Source organism: Rhineura floridana, chromosome 4 (assembly GCF_030035675.1).
Source record: "Rhineura floridana isolate rRhiFlo1 chromosome 4, rRhiFlo1.hap2, whole genome shotgun sequence".
NCBI lineage: Eukaryota > Metazoa > Chordata > Lepidosauria > Squamata > Rhineuridae > Rhineura > Rhineura floridana.
The window spans coordinates 102,505,266-102,529,560 of NC_084483.1; the positions used below are offsets into that span (position 1 = coordinate 102,505,266).

The following is a 24,295-nucleotide window of genomic DNA, read 5'->3' on the forward strand; positions in this document are numbered from 1 at the left end:
GCAATGGGGGAGGATTGTTGTTCTTGGGAGAACAAATTGGGGAGATTGCAATCCAAAATGGAACAGCCAAGAGCTGATTCATGTTACTGCTTGGCCCATGGAAACCGTGGTTTTCAGTTGAGTTGCTGAAGTCTGCTTGGATCAGCTTCAGCATGTGGCAGTGGTATCCATGTGAGCAGTTCAGCCAATGGCAGTGTGTCTGGAAATCAGTATGGGCTGACTGAAAACTGGGTTGAAATTGTTGTGTAAATAGCCCTAAGTTATCTCATTGGGGCAGAGCACACTGACATTCAGAATAAATGAGCAGAGAGCCATTGGCAGGAAGAAAAGATGATGGCCTAAAAAAGCTACCTAAAAGGCAGATCTACATATCAAAGTATATCTGGAATGATGAGGGTAGGGAGGTAGCATATGAACCTATCCACAAGCCTGTAGGATTTAGGGAGTTACTGTAGATCCATGCTGTGGCAAGTCAGTTCCTTCTTACATCCCATTCCCCATCTTATACTGTGTTATAGACTTGCATCTGTTTCGTTCTCTTTTACCCACTGGCAATGTAATAGAGCGAGTGTTCAGGTTTCAATATTTATATTAGTTAAATGATTTGATCTTCAGTGGTACGTTACAATTTTCATTTCTGAAATGCTGAACATGTTCTGTTTTCAGAAAATACCTCTACAATTTGAATTTTTTGGAGAGTAATTACAGACACATTTCCTGAGTAAATGGCTCACAAGGAAATGGGCATCCCTTGTAATTCTAACAGTGATTGATTATATGTTTTTCAAGCCATTTGAGATGGCTACCTCTCAGCATGTGGCTTCAGTACAGAATGCCAAATGAAACCCTGATTCATTCTTTATTGATCCATATGTCCCATTATTCAGTACTTGAACTGTTTTGACTTTCTCCCATAATTAGGCTTAAAATGGAAACGAGAATTGTCTAGTGGATGTAGGAGTCTTTGGTTCTTCAGATCTATTGGGGAGGTTGCACTTTTGGGCACCATATACCCATGAAATAAAAATCTGTCAAAGCAAGGAACAGGACCTTCTCAGTAGTAGTGTCCCAGTTGAAGAATTATTTTCAGGGGAAGACCCAACCAAAGATCACACACAAGAGACACTTTTAAGATCACTTTTAAGAGACAGCTTCTGGATTATTGTTTCTGTTGGTAGGTTTTTGGGAGAGACATGCCTTTGCTAGATTTTGTTGCATATTTTGTACTATGTACAGTATTTAGTGTAATCTAAACCTGACATGGTGGTAGATGAAATGGATGCAAATTCCTGAAGTATCTTTATCCTCTCACCAGTGCCCCTGTGAACTTAAGATGTGGTGTAACATTTATTTAGAAAAAGAAGCAATGACTCTTCAGGTATGTTCCATATAAACAACATTGTAATGCTATTTCATGCTTATTCTGGAATTGCAATTGTTCTATATAGCTCAGTATTGTAAACCACTGGTTGAGTGCTGTCATTTTTGTATTTGTTTTCTAAAGGTTATGATTCTCCTTTAAACTTTCACTGCACTGGGGGACTGGAGAAGACCTGCCCTGGGAGGGAGGGACCGGCATCTGTGTGCTTGCTTGCTTGCTTGTTTTCCCGGGTTGCTGTCTCTTGAGACAGCTGAGGTCCCTTATAAGTGTTGTAAGGACTAGGACCCCTTGCTTGACCTTGAGTCCAGGGAGAAGCTACAGTCAATCTTGCAGCCTCTTGCATCAGCTCCTGCCTGGGTCAGGGGGCATAAAGGGGGCTGGTAGCCCTTCTTTATTTATTTATTTATTTATTTATTGAATTTCTTAGTTGCCCATCTGGCTGGCTATCCAGCCACTCTGGGCGACGTAAAAAATAAACATACAGATACAATGAACATTAAAAATCTGGACACAAAGATAATAAAATCTAGCCCATCCCAAAAGCCTGCCTGAAGAGCCAGGTCTTCACGGCCCGGCAGAAACTCATTATAGAGGGATAGAGGGGGCATGGCGGAGATCATTTGGGAGGGAGTTCCACAGGGTGGGGGCCACAATTGAAAAAGCCCTCTCTCTAGTCCTCACCAGTCTGGCTGTTTTGACTGATGGGATAGAGAGAAGGTCTTTTGAGGCTGATCTTGTTGGATGGCATAGCTGATGATGCTGGAGTCGCTCCTTCAGATAGACTTGAGTTCGTAGCAGTGGCAAGGTCTGAACCAAATTTGTGTCTCTGCCTCTTTGCCATTCAGTTACACCTGCTCTTTAGTGAGCTGCTAGTCTGGTTAACAGTTTATTTGGTATTCATTGTTCAAATACTTGAACCAGTCAGTCACATATATCCTTCTCTTTCTTTCTCTCTTGAGTTGAATCTAGCTAAGTCATACTCAGAGTATATGACTATTTCAGTGGGTCTGCACTGAGTATGACTTTGTTGGATACAAACCTTTATCTTTTCCTTTCTGTTGATCCCTTTGCTAAGTCTGCAATCTATTCTGAATCCTACCATTTTGTCTGTCTACTTGTTTGCCCTCATGCAAACCAGCTTCTGTACTCCCTGAACTATCAGTGCTGTTAGGGTTATATCCAACCTAAGTCATATTTAGAATAGAGCCATTAAAATCAATGGACTTGGGGTAGTTATGCCCATTAATTTCAGTAGGTCTGAATGTAACCAAGTTGGATGTAATCCTTAATGTCCTACTCTGACTCCATTTAAAATGGTGTCACCTGGATAGCGTTGCAGGGATTTTCTTGCTGCTAATTGATGCAGAATAACAAGAGTCACATCAGTGGAGGGTCAGGTTCCAAGCAGGGAAGAAATGTAAAATAAATATACTAGGCTGAGTCAATTAATTCCAGTCATGTATGGAGTGGTTGTGTACTTCAATAAGCTGGCAGGTTTCTGCTGCCAGTCTAGATTAATACATAGAAAATTAATCTGAGATACAGAAAACATCAAGGAACAAAGAGAAGGAGATCACAAACTGCACAAACAGATGCAGCTAATAGAAAGAGTGTGTATATCACCACCATTTTTAAATTCAGATGATACCTTCGTTTAGCAAGTTTATCCAAAAAATACATGGCAATCTGCCACATAAAAAGCATTGTATCTGAGAATTAATACAGTGCCTTGCAAAAGTAATCAGACCCCTGACCAATGCACTCATATTACTGAATTACAAATGGTACATTGTAATTTCATTTTGTATGATATTTTATTTTGAAACACTGAAACTCAAAATCAGTTATTGTAAGGTGACATTGGTTGTATGTTGGGAAATGTTTGTAAGAAACATAAAAAACTGAACATGTTGCTTGCGTAAGTATTCAACCTCCATACATTAATACTTGGTAGAGCCATCTTTCGCTGCAATAACAGCTTTAAGTCTTTTGGGGTAGGTATGTACCAGCTTTGCACATAGCGTCAGAGGGATTTTGGCCTATTCTTGTCAGATTCGCTCCAGGTCGTTCAGGTTGGTTGGACGTCGCTTGTGGACCACAATTTTCAAAGAGCGCCACAGATTCTCAATGGATTGAAATCAGGACTTTGACTGGGTCACTGTAGGACATTCACCTTTTTATTCTTGAGCCATTCCGATGTTGCTTTGGCCTTGTGTTTAGGATCATTGTCCTGCTGAAAAGTGAATTTCCTCCCAAGCTTCAGCTTTTTAGTGGACTAAAGCAGGTTCTTTTGCAGTATTTCCCTGTATTTTGCTCTATCCATTCTTCGTCCAATTTTAACAAGATGCCCAGTCCCTGCTGATGAGAAGCATCCCCACAGCATGATGCTGCCACCACCATACTTCACTGTAGGGATGGTGTGTCTTGGGCAGTGTTAGATTTGCACTACGCATAGCACTTTAGTGTTGTGGCACCTACTTATTGGAATTCCCTCCCCTTAAATATTAGGCACCGTCTCTGTTATCTTTTCGGTGCTTACTGAAGACTTTCCTCTTTCAACAAGCCTTTTAAGTAGAGATCTTATTCCGGTCTGCGTCTAGGGGGAAAAAAAACTTTTAACATATTTTTGAAGATGCTTTGTTTTAAGATGTTTTAAAATGTTTTTAGTCTTTTTGTTTGCTGCCCTGGTCTTCTTCTAGGAGGGAGGGTGAGATATAAATTTAATAAATACAAAAAATAAAAATAAAAGTGGATAACTGTTTTATATGTATTTGCTAGAGGTCTGGATAGGTTACCACTAAGCTTAATTTACTAAGATCCAGTCAATGTCTAAACCACAGTTAAGGCTTCTTGTGTTTAGGAAAAACTCTTTGACTGGTATGTTAATTATTAGTTCTTCAAGGTTTTCTAGACTGTGTCTATGCATCAAGCCAGAATACAGAAAGCTACAGAAATCTGGATCTGATTACCTTAGCTCCATGTAGGAATGCTTTTACAGAATTAAAATTTAATGTCTTGCCCTCTGCTTTTTTTAAGATAGCCATTTAGATAGTCTTTTGCTTGTAAGATGTTTTAATGTGGTTTTAGTGTTTTTGTTTGCTGCCTTGGGCTCATTCTGGGAGGAAGGGCAGGATAGCATTGGGAGATGAGGTTTCAGACCCTTGGCCCCTCACATGCGGAGTGCCACAGGGTTCTATCCTCTCTCCCATGCTATTTAACATCTATGTAAAGCCGCTGGGAGCAATCATCAGGAGTTTTGGGCTGCGATGTCATCAATATGCAGATGACACGCAGCTCTATCTCTCCTTTAAATCTTCACCAGAGATGGCTGTGGAGACCTTGTCCAAGTGCCTGGAATCCGTGAGTGGATGGATGGGAAGGAACAGACTGAAGCTCAATCCTGATAAGACCGAGGTGCTACTTGTGGGTGACAGGGGGAGGTTGGGTGCTGTTGACCTACAGTTTAATGGGGTGAGTTTACCCCTGAAAGATCAGGTCCGCAGCCTCGGGGTGGTTCTTGATTCCAAGCTGTCCATGGAGGCTCAGATTTCGGCAGTGAGCCGGGCAGCTTGGTACCAATTACATCTCATACGGAGGCTGCAACCCTACCTCCCTATTCATCAGCTCCCACTGGTGGTACACGCCCTGGTCACCTCTCGATTAGACTACTGCAATGCGCTCTACGTGGGGTTACCCTTGAAAACAGTCCGGAAACTACAACTGGTGCAGAATGCGGCGGCTTGGTTGCTTACAAACAGCCGCCGCCGTGATCACATCACGCCAGTATTATTCCACCTACATAGGCTGCCAGTTGTTTTCCGGGCCCAATTCAAGGTGTTGGTATTAACCTTTAAATCCCTATATGGTCTCGGCCCAGTTTATCTGAAGGAGTGCCTCCAGTACCACAAATTAAGCCGCCCAACCAGATCAGCCACACAGGGCCTTCTCTCAGTCCCACCAACGAAAACAGCTAGGTTGGTAGGGACTAGAGAGAGGGCATTTTCAGTGGCGGCCCCCACTCTCTGGAACTCCCTCCCATTCGATCTTCGCCATGCCCCTTCCCTGGATATATTTCGCCGGGCATTAAAAACTTGGCTTTTTGGACAGGCCTTCAGGAATTCCGGGGAGGGCTAACTTTTTTGGGATATTTTATTATCTATTGATCACCCTAACTGATTTCATGCTGCTGTGATTAATGATCGTACTGATTTTATTGTATTTTATCTGTATTGTAATTTACTGAATTTTAGTTTGTACGTCGCCTAGAGTGGCTTCGGCCAGATAGGCGACACGAAAATTAAATTTATTATTTTATTATTATTATTTATAAGGTAGTGGGCTCTCTGACACTGGAGGCATTCAAGAGGCAGCTGGACAGCCATCTGTCGGGAATGCTTTGATTTGGATACCTGCATTGAGCAGGGGGTTGGACTTGATGGCCTTATCGGCCCCTTTCAACTCTACTATTCTATGATTCTTAAAGTGTGGTGTCCAGAACTGGACACAGTACTCAAGATGAGGCCTAACCAGTGCCAAATAGAGGGGAACCCATACTTCATGTGATTTAAGAACATAAGAACATAAGAAGAGCCTGCTGGATCAGGCCAGTGGCCCATCTAGTCCAGCATCCTGTTCTCTGTTAATGCAGCCTAAAATAGCAGTTGCCTTTTTTGCAGCCACATCGCACTGTTGGCTCATATTCAGCTTGTGAGCAAAAACAATCCGAAGATCCTTCTTGCATGTAGCAAGTATCCCCCATCTTAGGACTGTGTATTTGGTTTCTTTTTCCTACTTGTAGAACTTTGCAGTTATCCCCGTTAAATTTCATTCTGTTGTTTTTAGCCCAGTGCTCCAGCGTATCAAGATCCCTTTGAATTTTGGTTGTTAGCAATCCCTCCCAATCTGGTACCATCTACAAATTTGATAAGCATTCCCTGCATCTTTTCATCCAAGTCATTAATAAAAATGTTGAAGAGCACTGCCCTGCGATACCCCTCTTATTACCTCCCCCCAGTTTGAGAAGTAACCATTGATAAGCACTCTTTGAGTACGATTCTGGAGCCAACTGTGGATCCACCTGATCGTTGTTCCATCCAGCCCACATTTAGCTGTCTTGCTAATCAGAATATCATGGGTCACTTCAGCAGCATTTGATACCATTGACCATGGTATTCTCCTGGACCAACTCAGTAGGATGGGTGTTGGAGGCATTGTATTATGGTAGTTCTGCTCTTATCTTCAGGGTCGCGTTCAGAGAGTAACACAGGGTAAGTCTTCTTCAGCCCGCTGTCACTCGTGCTACAGGATTCCTCAGAGTATTACTCTCTCCCCAGTGCTATTCAACATCTATATGAAGCCTTTGGGAGTGGTCCTTAGGAGTTCTGGAGCAAGGTGTTACCAATATGCTGATGACATGCAGCTCTATTTCTCCATAACATCTGAATCGGGAGAGATTGTGAATGCTCTGGATCGGTGCCTGAATGCTGTAGTGGACTGGATGAGAGCCAATAAACCATGGTTGAATCCTGGGGAGACGGAGGCTCTTTTGGTAGCTGGTTCCCATGTCCTGGAGATAGACAGGTTATCTGTTCTGGATGGGGTGCCCTCCATCTGAAGGATCAGGGCAGTAGCCTTGGGGTACTCCTGGATTCATCTTTGTCACTGGGGCCCAAGTATCCTCTGTGCATAGGAGTGCCTTTTACCAGCTTTGTCTGGTTCATCAGCTACAGCCGTTCCTGGACAGGGATAACCTGACCTCTGTAGTCCATGTGTTGGTAACGTCGAGGCTGGATTACTGCAATGCACTCTATGTGGGGCTGCCATTTGCCCTGGTTTGGAAGCTCCAGCTGGTGCCAAATTCAGCAGCCAGATTGCTGATAAGAGCACATGGCTGGCATTTGACACCACTTTTAAAACATCTGCACTATCTGCTCATCCACTACTGAGCAAGGTTCAAGGTCCTTGTGTTAATTGACAAAGCCCTGAACAACTTAGGTCCAAGGTATCTTTGGGACCATCTGAACCCTTCTATTCCAGCTCAGTCACTGAGATCATCTGCAGGAGTGGCTTTGGTCATCCTCTGAGTTGGCGAGGGCCATTTAACATTGACACGAAATCGAGCCTTCACTGTCATCAGCCCAGTTCTCTGGAATGCTCTGCCAACAAATTCAGCAGGCACCTTCTGTTTTAACTTTTAAGTGCTTGCTGAAAACCTTTCTGTTCTGTCAGACTTATGCAGACGATTAAGAATATGCTTTTTTTGCAGAACTCAACCTTTGTTTTTATTGTATTCTTAATGTCTTTATTCTATAATTGTTTTTTTTAACATGTTGTAAAGTGCTTTGATGTTTTTAACAAAATAGTGGTATACTTTACATTGGGGTGGCAGCTAACCTATGGTCCTCCAGATGTTGTTGAACACCAATTTACATCAGTCCCAGCCAGCATGGCCAGTGGTCAGGAATGATGGGAGTTTTAAAGTTAGCCAATCTTACTTTACTCAGAGTGCAATCCTAACCCATGTCTATTAGGAAGGGGCAGAGCAATGCAACTGAAGGGAAGCCGGCATAAGTTGTGCTGGAGCAGGAGAAGCCAGCGTAAATTTCTGCCACATCCAGTTGTCATTCAGGAGCCTCTGGGTTGGCTGAATGCCGGCTCAGCTGGGAGCTGCACGCAGAGACCAGAAAATAAAAGCCTGTTCTCCCAAATCCCCTATTGGGGAGTAAGCCCTCTCCATTGACTTCTGTTGCATTTATTTTCTTAGACCGATCTTTTTCCCAGTGTAACTTTTTCCTGGATTGGAACCTGCAGGAGCACTCTGAACACAAGTTGGATGTAGTCTAAGGCCCCTCCCGTGACATGCCCCTTGTTGGGCTTTATGCAGGCTCCACTTGTGCCAGTCTTGGCTGAGCCAGCTGGGTCCCAGCTCAGCTGGACTGAGGGACTTACGCTGGCGTAGCCCAGCTCAGCTGGAGATCCACCACATCCAATTCCTCTCAGCCCGGTATAAATGCGAGTTGGATTGTGCCCTAAATCCCACTGAATTCAGTGGAGCTTACTCCCAGATAGGTGGAGGTTAGGACTGAAGCCTTAGTAGTAAGAGATTTCTTAAGTGGATAATACCAGCAAGGATTTCCCACTCCTACAATCCTTTCCCCTGTAGCAACTTTGCCATGTTATGAATCTTCCCCTTGTGCATTTCCCCTCTGCAATGTAGAAACTCATCGGCCATTGTCTTTTTCCTGTTTTAATGCTATGAGCAAGCTATACCCAAGGCCAAACGCTGTAATAGAGATGTTACATTGTGCCATTGGCACAGAACTGTATTATTTTTTTCATCATCCTGGAAGGTCCCAAATGACTTATTTTTACTGTAAATACAGCTGGTAATAAACACAAGTAAATGACACATTCCATTGACATGTTTCAAGTAGCAACAGTAATATAAATGCTGATTTTTTTAAAAAAAGTAATTTTGGTATGCTGCAATCTTGAGATGCTACAAACATTAATTTGAAATGAATTTTTAATATTGGAAGCTAAATTTATCTGAGTAGGGCCTCTGCAGAGGTTAATTGTGCAAGTAGCCTATTATCTTTAATGTAAAAACTCTTTAATAGAAATAATTGTGTGAGCTTTGTCATAATTATTCCCCTATGCTGAAAAGACTTAAATGAAAGAAAGCAAATGTATCTTTGAAATAAATTAATATTGTTACCTTTATTTTCTTTGTACAAAGAGTTACAAAATAACTGTCTACCTGACATTAGTAATTGCCCGAGTGGATTTCCAAGTTCTTCCACACGGACTTAATCTTTTGAAGAACCTCTGTGTATCTACCACTGAATCCTGTGTGTTGTAGATTTGCGGTTCCCAAACTGTGGTCCACAATGATTTGCAAGCTTCATTCAGGTGGTCCATATATTCAATATTCATACTGGTTTTTAATTGCATTGTTATTGCTTCTTTTATTTCTTATAGTTCGAATTCTATTGAATGCAAATGGCAATGCACTAAAATACAATATAAGAAATAGCTTAGGGCATTACAATTGCTACAACAGGAAGAAAAATTGCAGGAGAAACCCAACAGTGTTGAGAAGATGTTTCAGGAATGCTTTCAGTCTTCCATTCTTATCTAACAGCTTCTTTAGAGCACAGTTTGAAACTGCTGCCTTAAACAAACAACACACCCCACTCCTGTATTGCCTTTAAATTGTTTAATGTGATTTACAGAATTCAGTGCATAGTTTTTCTGTTTTTTTTTTTTTCAGTTTTTCATTATAGTTAAGTAAGCATTGACACTGCTGATTTAGGACAACAGGATTTTAGTTCTCTTGATTCTTACATGTCTGTTCCTAATTAATGAGCAGCCTGCTTTTGTAGTTTTTTCTAAAGTTGCCAATCAGTCATTTTAAAGATTTTCACAGGCTGGTGAATCAGTTTCTTTCTTGTTCTGAGCAATCTTTTGTGTAATGTCCCAGTTCCACTTCTCTTGTGTTTATGGGACAATAATCAGTAGCTGTTGCACTAAATATTTTTTGTTTCCTAACACACATCTTATTCTTTTTAGAAATTCACAGGGTACCTGAAGGTCATGTCATCTAGATATATTTTTCTGACTTTTTAAAAAAATCACAAGAAGCACAAGAAAAACTACACTGGCACCAATATTTTTGATATCATAAAATATCTCATGACCTGACCTCTTTTCCCTGGTAATAATCAACCTCACAAGGTAGAAAGTGCTTTATGCCATTGTAAGGCTATATGTTAATAAGGTGGCAACTTCCTAATACGATGATAGACTCCAGAAGCTTTACCCAGATGATGGCCCCAGTCTCCAGTAGGTGCACATATGAATATACAAGTGGCATCAGAATTACACCAACTCATCCATTCATATTTCATTTAACATTTGTATAGGAGCCTTCATGCATAGAGCTCAATCAGCACTATCGTATCAGTACTGTCTGTGCACTGTAAAATTGAGATGTACAAATCATGTGGATTGAGTTGAGATTGGGATTTCCACATGCTGCGTCTCCATATATGCAAACATTTTAGTTGAAGACATGAATAGTGGGCACAGAGACAAGGTGGATGCACCATGTGGAAGTGTATTGGCCTGCATAGTTCCAATCAATACAGAATGATGCACAGGACCAATGTCAGACTGCAGTCTTAAACACACTAATGAAAGAAAAGGTATCCATAAAAATACACATGAACAAACTTGTCAAAAGCCATAATGCAGGTTAATGGCAATTATGAAAAATGAACCCAGCTTTCTTAACATCTGTGAATGTCACTGCTTTCTTTGTATGGATTTACAATGTTGTCAAGCAAAGGAAATTAAACTGAAAAGTGTCAGTCAGCAAGAGTGGATGGAAAATACCAATAATTCACAGATATTAAATGGAGTGTTCAATATTGGTCTGATATCCTTGCAGCTTGTTTTAAAAACCCAATGGTGAAAGTTAATTCTGAACTAGTAGCAATGATGCCAAATCAATGGAGGCCCTTTGTTGGGTTTTCCTTTTTAAATCACACTTTATTATGGTTGTAGCACAGAACCAAAAATAAATAACCTAACTAGCCTAAGACAGTAGATGAACCATAGATTTTTCTACTTGAAACTAACTGCACACATAAAAGTGCATAACATTCACATGGCTTTTTAATTAGAACAGATCTATTTTGCTTTGTAGTGCCTAAAAAGCCCTCAAGATGGTGCATGCGTGTGTTGTCTTACCTCTCTCGCACTTCTCTTCTGCCCATATCTGCATCATCTGAGAAGAATGTTTGCCAGATCAACACTGCTGAAGGCATAGTAATAGTAATGTTGACCCCCCCCGCTCCAACATCCTAGAACAATAAATCTGACAAGCCATCACTGCACCATACACTGTGGCATTTAGACTAGCAGGATCAGTTGGCATTGTTGATGTGTAAATTTGTATATTTGTTAATCAGAGAATAACAGCAGTCTGAAATGCATGTGTGCCAGTGTGTGTGTTTACCTAAGAAAGCAGGCTTTTACCCTGCATTGAAATCACTGACACTTAAGACTTAGTAAAATAAGAAAAGCTAGTTTATTTATAGAAATACATAGCAGATAGAAAGGCATACCTAGTTCTAACTAAGTTGGAGGCACAATGCCCAGGCTTGGGAGTTGCCCTCATGGCTTAGGAGAGAGAGAGCAGAGACAAAGGTGTCTCCTCTCTCTTGTACAGTCGGAGAAGAGAAGGAAAGGGTGGAAGGAGGAGGGGCAGATAAACTTCCCTTAAGATGTATCGGTGTAACAACGGAAGGAAGTCAGTCAGAGTATCACAAGGTAATCAAGCCTATCCATCTGGAGGACCCTAACTCTATCTCCCTTCTGGAACATAAACAAAAGAACAAAACAGGAGTTGCTCTTGCCCCACTTCCAATAGGCATGGGAATTTTGTTTTATTGTGTTGGGTAACTTTTCATCTCATATTTTGTATTTCATTGTAATTTAGAAGTAAACTGAAAATCTATTCTTTCATTCTCTCTTGTTTTGTCCATGGAACAAATGTCATTCATAATTTTATCAAACTTTTTTGTATACACTATGTGTGGCATATTAAGAGTTTCTCCATTTGTCCCTACCTAGAGATCGTGAAGAAGATATTTAAAGAAAAGGGCATCTTCACTGGAGATGACAAAGCTTTTAAGCCTCACTTGACCTTCATGAAGCTGTCAAAATCACTGAAACTACGAAAACAGGTGCAGTTAGTTTGTACATCACAATATCTATACAAGGGGAGTGGGGATGCTGTGACCTTACAGAAATTGTATCATAAAGGAGGTTTTAATTGGCAAATACAATAGCACAGTAGCAAAGTACTGATGCTCCTATATATTATTTTGTATATAAACAGAACAGAATTGCTGAATAAGTTCTTTCTATGGTATTACCTGGGAAATCAGAGGAGACATTAGCCCACAGTTGAAATCTAATCCAACAGTAGCAGCAGTATTACAAATCTGGGACAAATTGAAGAAATTATCTCCAAAAATAATGGAGCTCTTGCTGGGAGGAAGGGCGGGATATAAATAAACAAACAAACCTATTGACAGATCAAATTTGCATGTAATGCTAAGCCAAACCATGGATTAGTGTGAACAAACAAACAAGTGGGGTCTCAGAGACAAGATCGCAGCCACATTTCTCCTCTGGTCTTGCCATTCAGATAAACCACAACCTGTAGCCAAAGTTTGTTCTGTGGCTTACTGCTCATGGTTTGGCTGGGGGAGATAAGCCCTGGTTCAGATATAATGGTCAGCCAAACTATTGCTTAGCTTACAGTAACATGGCAGCAGCAGGACCAAAGGAGATGCTAAGCAGGTTTAGCTCAGAGGAGCCCAGCAGCAGCAGGAGGACCAAAACATCTGCAATCTTCTCTCTGGAAACCCACATGGTTCCTTGTTTGCACTAACCCATAGTTTGACTGAGCATTGTGTGTGAACTGGGCCGCTGATTTGGATCTTGAGTTGCCCTTCTGTGAATGGAAGAACCTTTGATCCAGCAGAGGCTCCTGCTGGTACAAGGGCCACTTTTGCAGATTCTTCTTTTTCCTGCAGCTCCTCATGGTACATCCCACACTTTTCTGCAAGGAGGTGAGTGTTTTCATGTGTAACTGTAAAAGATCTATCTTAATAATCATGACAACTATTGGAAATATTTTACATCAAGAACATATTTGTGCACTCACAAGCCCCTTCACACATTACTCTGGCCAACTCCAGACACTTGGATGACACCGATTATCTGGATTCATTTCAGTCAGGTTTCAGGCCTGGTTTTGGCACAGAAACAGCCTTGGTCGCCCTGTATGATGACCTTTATCGGTATTGAGACAGGGAGAGTGTGACTCTGTTGATTCTCCTCGATCTCTCAGTGACTTTCGATACCATTGACCATGGTATCCTTCTGGGAAGACTGGCTGAGTTGGGAGTGGGAGGGACTGCATGGCGGTGGTTCCACTCCTACTTAGCAGGTCGGCTCCAGAAGGTGGTGCTTGGGGAACATTGCTCGGCACCCTGGACTCTCCAGTATGGGGTTCCGCAGGGATCAGTTCTGTCCCCCATGCTGTTCAACATCTACATGAAACGGGTGCGGTCATCTGGAGCTTTGGAGTGCGTTGCCATCAGTATGCTGATGACACGCAGCTCTATTTCTCCTTTTCATCTTCTTCAGGTGAGGCTGTCAATGTGCTGAACTGGTGCCTGGCTGCAACAATGGACTGGATGAGGGCTAATAAACTGAGGCTCAATTCAGACAAGACTGAGATGCTGCTAGTGGGTGGTTCTTCTGACCGGATGGTGGATGTCCAACCTGTTCTGGATGGGGTTGCACTCCCCCTGAAGGAGCAGGTTCGTAGCTTGGGGGTTCTCCTAGAACCATCTTGTCATTTGAGGCTCAGGTAGCCTCGGTGGCACAGAGTGCCTTCTACCAACTTCGGTTGGTGGCCCAACTACGTCCCTATCTGGACAGGGATAACCTGGCTTCAGTTGTCCATGCTCTGGTAACCTCCAAATTAGATTACTGCAATGCACTCTACGTGGGGCTGTCTTTGAAGACGGTTCGGAAACTGCAGCTTGTGCAAAATGCAGCGGCCAGATTGGTAACAGGGACCAGACGGTCCGAACATATAAAACCGATTCTGGCCCGCTTGCATTGGCTGCCTGTATGTTTCAGAGCTCGATTCAAGGTTCTGGTTTTGACCTATAAAGCCTTACATGGCTTGGGACCACAATACCTGATGGAACGCTTCTCCCGATACGAACCCACCCGTACACTACGTTCAAGATCAAAGGCCCTCCTCCGGGTGCCTACTCCAAGGGAAGCTCGGAGGGTGGCAACAAGGGAGAGGGCCTTCTCGGTGGTGGCCCCCAAATTATGGAATGTTGTTGATGACGAGGTCCGCCTGGCGCCAACACTGTTATCTTTTCAGCGCCAAGTCAAGACTTTCCTCTACTCCCAGGTATTTTAGCATGTGTTTTAAATTGTTTTTATATTGTTTAAATTTTAAAATTGTGTTTTAAATTGTTTTTAAAACATGTGTTTTAAATTGTATATTTGTTTTAATATTTTTGATTGCTGTAAACCGCCCAGAGAGCTTCGGCTATGGGGCGGTATACAAGTGCAATCAATCAATCAGTCAATCAATCAATCAATCAATAAGTAAATAAATAAATAAATAAATAAAGGGGATGCATTCATTGAAGGACTGCGAGCTGTCATGCACAGCAATCCAGCCTCACCCCCACCTTCCATCTGTTGTATGTGACTGTCTACTGCAGGAAAGCGTATATATGGCCAGGGGTTCCCAGTCTTTTTGGACAAGAGGGCACATTATAAATTCTGAGAGAGCACTGGGGACACCAGTCACAAAATGGCCACCATGGGTGGTGTGGTATAACACAAATTGTGTAGGGTGTCATGGTGTAACAAAAAATCAAGAGAGTAGTCATGGTGAAGCGTTTCCCATAATTGTATTTCCATACCAAAAAAGACTTGACTTGTTGAATTTCTACCTGCCACACAGCTGTTAATGGCACACGAACCCTTCCCCCCCCCATACCAACCCTAAACCAAAGCCTAGACTGCCATCCTGTACCCAGTGACTTGGAAGTAAGTTCCCATTAAACAAAAAGTCTTACTTATGAGTAGCCATGTATACCATTGTATTAAGTTACTATACAGTGAATTCTTAATAAGTCCATGGTCTTTAGCTCCTGCAAAAGAGGAGACATGCCTAAGGGTGTTTATAAACTATTCATATTTGCCTTTTGGGGAGAAGGGATTCTTTAACATTCACCCACACTTATTGTGTAGTAGTATTTGCAGAAAACAATTTCTAGGCACTGCTTGATGTCAGGCAAACCCAACACAGGAAACATGCATCCTACTTGCTAGGGGAAAAGGAAGGACAGACTCTGATGATTCCAAGAACTAGAAGAAAGGACAGAAGCAGGAAAAATACATTAAAAGGGTGGGCAATACAGCAGCTCTTTAGGACCCCAGGGATTCCTATTGCTTGATGTCCAAACTCACTAATCAATCACAGCTCTGACTTCACTATTGGGTAAAAACACTGATAGGCAGGAGCACCAGGCTGGCTCATTTCATATAAATCACTTTGAAGGGTACCTGCACATTTTGCTCCATAATTTTCCTTCTAGGAGGCCTAGAGACTTTTTTTTAAAATGAAAGCTCAAATCCTGGGCTACCTGATGGGGGCACCACTGAAGACTTTTGCAGTCACCATGGTGTCCAGTTGACAGAGTGACGACCCCTGGCGTTGGCATTCATCCCTGCTACAAATGCTATAGCTACAACTCTTATTAAATTATATCTCCCCAGCCCAGTATATTAACATTATAAAGCGTATTAGCCACTTTTTCCTGAACTTTGAATGTTTGCTGAGGCAATACTAATCTGCCAAACTACTCTCCTTTATAATAATTCAACATTTTTGTTGTGTAATCTGTTTAGTTTTCATTTTACAGAAGGCATTTGAAATTACAAAATTGCATTTATTCTTTTTTATATTATGCAACAATAATATTAAAAATAGTAAAGAGAAAGGTTATGTAAAGCTGAACAATTACAATGGGTAGAACTTAGGAAACAGAAACATAAAAACAGTATAAACTCAGAAAACACGATATTTTATTTAATTTTACTTAATGTAATGATTTAAAGTAATGTATTTTGTTATATTTATTAATATTCGGCATCAGTAGACGTATCCTCTTCAAAGAATCAAAATGTCTCTTATCATTACTGTCAAATTTCCCCATTTCCTACATTTCTCTAGGAAACATTGAAAGCTACAAAGCGCTGTCAAAACCATTAAAAATTTTCTTTGTTTGAATATGAGCACTATCAGGTAGCCATTTCCCTCTGCCCCTCCAAAGGCATCTCGAATCCTACATTAGGGGAAGTGTATGTCCAGCACCTTGTAGGGTGTGGTGGATTCAGTTTGGTTGATCACAAGTTGTCCCAGCTTCTTTGACATCTATAGATGAATTAACTTGAGTGAGGACTGATGTTTCATTTTAATGTCATAACCAGCTAAGCATAAGCGTTCCCAGTATGCAGCAGTTCTGTACATGCTATGCCTTTTTAATTGGGTACAGTAAGGATGCTGAACAGGGCAGCACCTCTTGACTCATAAATTCCTTTAAATCCAGCTGGGGGTTGTTGAGATCTAGGGAGAGGAACTTATCTGCCAGAGATTTACAACTTTGCAGCTGTTTCTCTTTTGAACAATGATCAGTATGTTGGATGGGCTTTCCACTGCGGAGCAGCTCTGACACTTCTACTCCTCGGGCAACCACTTTGGGTGGCATGCCAGCCAAAGCTGCAATATTGGCTGCGTGGCTGATAGTTGACACTCCTTCTTTGATCTGATAAAAAAACACAAGCTCATCTCCATCTTGGTGGGTGTCCATGGTCAGGTATTGCATAAGAGGACTGTCAGGCAACAAATTCAGCTGTACCAAACTATGGAAATTGGTAGCGACAAAAATGTGTGGGCACTGGGTCGCTTGCCTAATCCAGTGCCTTAGCACAGCAGCCAAAAGAGAGAGGCCATCTACCGTGTTTGTGCCTTTGCCAAACTCATCAATGAGCACCAAAGACCTTTCAGTGGCATTGTTCACTGCCTTGGCTACTTGGTTAAGATCAATCATAAAAGTGGACAATCCAAGAGATACTGACTCTCTGCTATGGATCCTGGTGTAGATTCCATCCACTGCTCCTATTTCAGCCTCAGCAGCAGGGACATAGCTGCCAATTAGGGCCATAAATGTAATAATGCCTATCTGCTTTAAATATACACTCTTTCCAGATGAATTAGGCCCGGTGAGGATCTTGATCCGGCCATATGTTTCAGTGCTCTCCACTGAGTTGGGCACAAAAGTCTTTGCACATAACTCCATCAGTGGATGCCTTCCATCCTTAATACGGATCATGTGGGAATGAGAGAAGCATGGTCGGATGTATCCATTCTCTCGAGCCATCACTGCCCAGGAGAGCAGCACATCCAAATGTGCTGTGTATTCAATGACATCACTCAGTACTGCAGATTTTTCCAGAATCTTAGTCTGTAGCTGGTACATGATCAGCGTTTCTTGATCCCTTATTTCACAATGAAGATCACCAAGCAAGCTGTCCAATTCTTTTGTCCTAGCACTGCGGTAGTGTAGCTTTTCTTCTGACAAGAACATAAAATCCAGACCCTCAATCTCAAAGTCATTCTTGTCCACCATTGTGGGCAGCCGTGGAATGGAGAGTAAGAATCCTATTAAGGGAATATAAATAACACTACAAGAAGGAATCCTATTATCCAGATCCTCTAGTTCTTTTCGGGCCACCTCTGTTAGGAAGTCTGAGAGTCCTATCAGCTTTCGTTTCTTTTCATCAATAGTGGGATCTACATTTGGTCTGACAGTGAAGTTGTTTTCTGAGATACTGCCTTCAAAATCTACCACTTTGCTGATTAGGCTAGCAATATAGTGTAGATCATCAGTGAAGACTTGTGAAATAGTCTGGAAGAGCTCAATGGTGTTGGGCAGGGAGCGACATGTATCTCTGAGGCAAACAGCACTGTAAACGGTTTTGTACAGTGCCTGCCAGTCACTTACCTTTGTATTAGAAAGAGCCATCCGCCTAAGAATCAGAGGTACATTTTTAATATTTTTAAGGCACTCCTGTAGGGTGAGAACTGTTTCATGATTCTGAGCTAACAGGAAGAATTCAATAACATCCAGGCGTTTGTTCAGCTCTGTCAAATTGCGGGTGGGTCTCATGAGCCACAGTCTCATCAGCTTCTCTCCCCACTTGCACCTACAGTGGTTCAGAATCCCATATAAACTGAGTCCTTCCTTTTTCCCACTGGCTTGCTTATATACAGAAGGATGCACTTCACTTTTAAATATTTGCAGCACACAGTAAGTATCTTGATCGACATGTACAATATCTGTCAATATAAACCTTTTAAAGGCCAGGATGGGAACAGTGACATTACTCTCTTCCAGTTCAACTCCAACCCTTCTCCTTTCAAGAAACTTCAGCAGACCTCCTAATGCTCTTACCACAAGCGGGCTTTCAAAAGGAATAACAGAGGACAAATAGAGGATTTTCTCAGTTGCTGTCATGTGAGAAGGGACAAAGGGGAATTGCCTAGATAGGATCCTTTGCTTGCTTACTTCTAAGCCAAAATCCGTATTTGGATAGAGGACAATCTCTGGCTTTCCTCCTTCCTGCTTGTCTCCCATAGTGGCACCAATATTGGACAAGAATTGAGCTATGTTATAATCTTGCTTAGCACTACTTAATATGTATTTGGGAAGTACTTCATCTACCACTTTCTGGAGCAGTTTGAGGTCTTCATTGTCTGGTGTATCAGACATTAAGTAGATAGAGCAATCTCCAGTGTCATAATAAGCAATGCCCAGCTCTCCTCCGTACCACAGTACACACATGTAGATCTCAGGCTGTCCTTGTTCATCTTCTTGTTCAGTGACAGCCAGTGTTTGGGGCTGGCAGTGGGTACCAAAAATATCAGTGGCACTCATTTTTTAATAGAATTCTAGGAGGAGTGTGGCTGTGTAAACAAGGACATTTTGTTAGTGATTCATTCTTTAAGACTTCTTTTTCTTTACATAACTGACCCTATCTCCAAACCTATGATACCACTTTTCTCATTTATTATATGTCCATCTTTTATTTCATCTTATCCTATTCATTTCCCTCTCACTTTGCCCCATGTTTACTATATATGGCTCTTAATCCGTTGGAGGGACAATTTGGTAAATCATCTGAGACTTCATTTCTAGTTGCCATTGAGTATCCACTTGGCAGTTGCAGTGTTAAGGCAGGCATTTTAACTTCAGAAGCAAATTTACTGCTGTACAATGCTCTTGACCTGGCTGAAGACAACTAGAGATGTCCAGCTTCCTTAAACCCAGGGAACTATGATTTCACTTCATTTCTTGTAATGCAGAACCCCTTCTCTAAGGACAAGTTTTGTTAATATCCAATTTCACAAAGAAACACCGTGAATTAAAATTACAGAAATAGGTAACTGAACCACACAATTATTTCTTTTATTCATTTATTTAACAACAATTTGTAAATTTCTTAAAACCTCTAAGTGGGTTTTCAGCATTATGGTCTATGTGTATCAAGAACATTATCTGTTACATAGATATGTATGATAGAAAGTTCAGGTGGTACTCTATGCTGAGTGTCTTATATGTGTGCGATGTGGAATATTTCATAGTTGCATATGAAATATAATGGTGTGACTGGAGAGAGGAATTGTATATGTATCAATGGGAGTGAACAAGTTAGTTTGCAATGAGGACAGAGAGAAATAAATGTGATTTTTTATATGGAAACTTTCCTGCTGTTTTTTTCCTCTTTTGCTACATATGCTATAGAAAGCAGCTGCCTTAATGATAATAAAAACTTTTTTTAACTTAGTTAGAAAAAAAGATTTCCAGAAATTCAGTAGGGTTTTTAGATTTCAAAGGTACAAGAAGGAATGTATGATTGAAATAAATTGATTTATTTAGTCTTTTCTAAAGGTTATACTGAAATTGATATTCTTACCTGAAATCTTCTTAATATGAAATGGTCATTATTTGAAAAGTCTAGAAAAAATAGATAAATTATGCATAATAAACAGGTGGGATCAGATTCTTTTGTACTAATATTTGGCCTTTATAGAATTAAGAGAAAGAACTAATATACTACTCCAGAAGTGGTTTTGAATGTACAGAAGAGTGAGCTGGACTTTGCTCTAAGACCAAACACTAGAAATTATAGATAAGAAAAGATTCATTATTCTTTAGTTTGAACGTGATATTTTACAACATAGGTTTTGCAATAAAAATGAAATGAAAACTGTGAACAAGATAGTTTGCCTTTCACATAGTATGAATACATTAGCATGAAGCAAATTTAAATACAATAACATTTTTAATCAAGTACATGTGAAACCTGTGGAGTTCAGTGTTTCAGCATGTATGATTGAAAAATTGATTAAATAAGGGACCAGCTTTGCCTATAAATTTTATCTCCAAATCTTAAATGGCCAAAGCTCAGACTAACAGTTGATTCACATTATCTATTTTGGATCTTATTCTCAGAATTGGGCATACTAGTTTCTACCAACTAATTTTTTGAGTGTATGTGTTCAAAGTTGTCTGATAGCTTTACCAAAAAACCAGATTACTGTTGTGCACACTGGATGAAAGGCCACAAAGCTCATTGTAAGTTTGGCTGGATTTATAATGATATTGTTTGAAAAACTCAACCCTGGTTTAAAAACAAACCCAAAAATTATGTTCATGAATTAGACTTCTCCTGCTGCTCTGCTTGTAACATTGAGTAGATATTATTAGACAGATTATACTAGGCTACAGGATGCTATAAAGAAGAGACTAAGGCAAACTGAAATATTTGCTATTTTTGTTGGGTTCTTTTGAAATGTCCCTCATCCTAGAACATGGTAAGAGGCATCTGTTATTTTAAAAATGTACTTATTGCATTTCTACTAGTAATTCCTTAGGCTTAAGATTAATGGGCAAATATTTCAAAATATAAATATGAGGGAAACTTGCAACAAAATGTTGTGATATGAATTGCTCTGGGGTCCAGCCAGCCAGCAATGCCCTCTTCTAGAGTACTCCATTCTACTCTCTCTCTACCCCCTCCCCTTTTTTCTGTTCTTTTCCCCTCCACCAGAGTATTTTGTGGTCACTGAGCTCAGTCTACACTGGGCTGTTTTTCAGGGGTTTTGATGCCTTAGTTTTCTTTTCCTAAATGTTTTTTGTCCTTCTGCAATCTTGGAAGTTTCCCTGAGTCTGCTGATCCCTCCTTATTTCTCAGTGACTCAAACTGTGAACACTTAAATGCGTTGTGGCAGCGTGGATTTGCCTTGCAAGGTTGGTGTTTTTGGTTCTTTTACCAGCCCTGGTAATGTTGGCAATAAGGGCGCTTTTCAAGCACCTGATTCCCAGAGGGTAGGGGACCCGGTAGTCTTGACATTATATCTTTTATATGCTTTTTATTGTTATCACTTCCACAGCTGCTTCTATAAGGGCCAAAGTAGACATGATCTTAATTGCATGATACAATTAATGAGCATGTGTTAAGTCCTCCTGCTGCCCTTTAGCCAAAAAAGACACAGGAGTCAGAGTTTTCTGCTGCCAGCATTTTCTTTACTGAATATTCTAGAACAGCCTTTCCCAACCAATGTGCCTCCAGATGTTGTTGGACCACAATTCTCATCTTTCCTGACCATTGGCAATGCTGACTGAGGCTAATGGCAGTTGTGGTCCAACAACATCTGGAGGCACACTGGTTGGGAAAGGCTGTTCTAGAACAAGAAGAAAGAACAGGAAGAAGAAACAGGGCATGCCTGAATGTGTTTTCCAGGCAGCCCTAAATATTCACTGGCAGAACAATAGATTAAAGACATACTTAAACTATCACAGTCATAATAACACTGACCCAATACACTACACTCCTCCCTGCTGGATATAAACCCATATTATCTCTACAAATTTAGGCACTGTGGTGACTTTCTTATTTGAGTGGGATAGAGCCTATCATCACAGGCAGAAACGCTTGATGTGTCTGGTAGTACTGGTGACTGTGGAGCAACCACTGGTGGAATGTCTTCTTCGAGGGCAGATGTTGATGGTGGTGACTCAGAAATTGCAGTTGGAACTCCAGTCATGTCTGGTGCTATCTCTTTGTTCTGCACCCCTTATTTCCTCAACTGGTCAATGTGTTGTCTCCAAATGTTGTTGGGAGTAATCTCTGCAGTATAAGAGAGGGTTGTCCAGTCCTTTATTTGATTGTCCCAGATACCCACTTCTGTTCTCCTCTGTAGTCCCTCACTGGTTGTCCCATTGAGATGTGTTGTGCTTCTTCATGAGAAGATTGTTCAACTTGTTCCAGTTGTTTGTCCTGAACATTTTTTCTCAAATTGGGCTTGAGAAGATCCGGCCTTGAACGCAAAGTGTGACCCAAGAACAACACTGCAGGTGCTTGTTTTGTTGTTGCATGTATAGCATTGTGGTATGCAAATAGGAAATTTGCAAGCTTTTGGTTCAGTGTTGTTTTCCCGACATTGCTCACAAAGCATTTTTAAAGCTTTCAACAAACCTTTCAGCCAATCTGTTTGTAGCTTGATGATACGGTGCTGATGTTATGTGTCTAATACCATTCTTTTTTAGGAATGCTTGAAACTATTCAGCTACAAATTGTGGTCCATCGTCACTCACCAGATGTTCAGGATCACCTGTTCTTGCAAAGAGGTCTCACAATATCTCTCTGGTGTACATGGCCATTGTTGAAGTCATTGGAAACACTTCTGGCCACTTGGAACATGCATCCACCACAACTAAAAAGGATGTGCCCAGAAATGATCCTGCAAAGTCGATGGGAATTCTCTGCCAGGGAGCAAGGCAGGCCATACCCATGGGTGAAGTGGGGCTGTTTTTGGCATCTTTTGAACATGCTGACAACCCAGATAATTCATTGCAAGCTGTTCATTCTCCTGTGCATGGAAGAGCTGATCTCAGGTGTGCAGCTATCTCCACCTAGTGGTTGAAGGCAGAAGAGTGCGAATGGATTTTTTTTACAAGGACTTCCTGCTCTGCGCAGCTCCTTACTTCAGTTCTCTTCTGCCTTCCACCAAGAATGGTTGATCTCGCTCTTCTCTGTATTCAGGCCTGTATAGTTTATTGTTATTCTACTGTTTGTCTGTATTTTTTCCTTCCTTTAGTGTATTCCCTGTATGTGTCTTGTTTTAAAAAAGGGGGGGTTGTAGTTTTAAGTTTAACCCCCCCCGAAGCTCACGGCATGCAATGGTCACCCCGCATTTTTTCTTCGAATCTGCCTTTTTTATTTGTTGTTGGACCCAGCCCCTCCCACTAGCCTCATATTGCACATACGTTGGTGCTTTCCTTAACGGTAAATGCCCAGCAGCCTCCTCCATTCCTAGCATGAGCAGGGATGCCTTTTTTGGCACACGGCCCAGGACACTGAGTTTCTGCACCCCTGTTCCATATTCTGCCTGCAGAAGGCCTTGGCGGGATGCTCCAGCTATGGAGGAAGCGCATTTGGCCTTACCCCACCCCCTCAGCACATCAGAACATGGCCTGGCTATTTTCACAGCCTTTAGCCCCTGTAAGACCCGCAGTGTGGTTTGCTCCCATGGGGAAAGGAACACGCAAATCAGAAAATCCAACAAAGAAACATAAGTCACTCCAGCCTCCCATTAGAGTGGACATTGTGCTGCCACCATTTTCTGATCTGGCCCTAGGGCTGTTATTTTCCATGGCGCCTCAGATGGAGGCAACCATAGCCTGCTCCTCTTCCAGCAGGCACGAGGTGGCTGAGGTGTGCACTGTGGCAGGCAAGGTGGCTTCGCATGGACTAGCATTGAGAAATAGGGGAACCAGTCACAACAGGCAACGGCCTGATAATCCACAGGGGACTGCTGAGAAGGACGCCCATAACACCATTTCCAGGTCACAGAGGGACTAGGAACCCCTGTCTGAGGAGGAAGACACCCAGCTCCAGCCCACCTTAGATGAGATTTTTTCTGCATCATCTTCTCCTGAGGATTTTACAGGCTTCCTCAAGACAGCTACATCTCACCAACCATTTCAGGAGGCTAGGGGGGAAGCATCCAGAGTTTCCTTCTCTTCGCGTCAAGGACTCCAAATTCAAGGGGTGCACAACCCACACTGCTCTCATGTGCAACCTCTACAGTTGCAACTATCAGCACACATGCCACAACAATTAAAGGAACAGCTGAGAGATTTCATTCTAATGGACCTAGCCAGAGACCTT

The 24,295-nt window shown here is 41.6% G+C and overlaps 2 protein-coding genes across 6 annotated transcripts in view; one reads left to right on the plus strand and one right to left on the minus strand.

Annotated features, from left to right (window-relative positions):
• The window catches only part of AKAP7 (A-kinase anchoring protein 7), a 135,406-nt gene that overhangs the window by 57,260 nt on the left and 53,851 nt on the right, over nt 1-24,295 (plus strand). For 4 of the 5 annotated variants that reach the window (XM_061623846.1, XM_061623849.1, XM_061623847.1 and 1 more), the window contains exons 6-7: nt 12,020-12,132; nt 12,991-13,026. In XM_061623846.1, the coding sequence (XP_061479830.1) occupies nt 12,020-12,132; nt 12,991-13,026 (149 nt within the window). The remainder of the gene's footprint in view (nt 1-12,019; nt 12,133-12,990; nt 13,027-24,295) is intronic. The other variant, XM_061623848.1, reaches the window with a different exon arrangement.
• On the minus strand, nt 16,531-18,996 carry MSH5 (mutS homolog 5). The gene has a single exon (XM_061626026.1). The coding sequence runs from the start codon at nt 18,994-18,996 to the stop codon at nt 16,531-16,533; it is 2,466 nt and encodes an 821-aa protein (XP_061482010.1).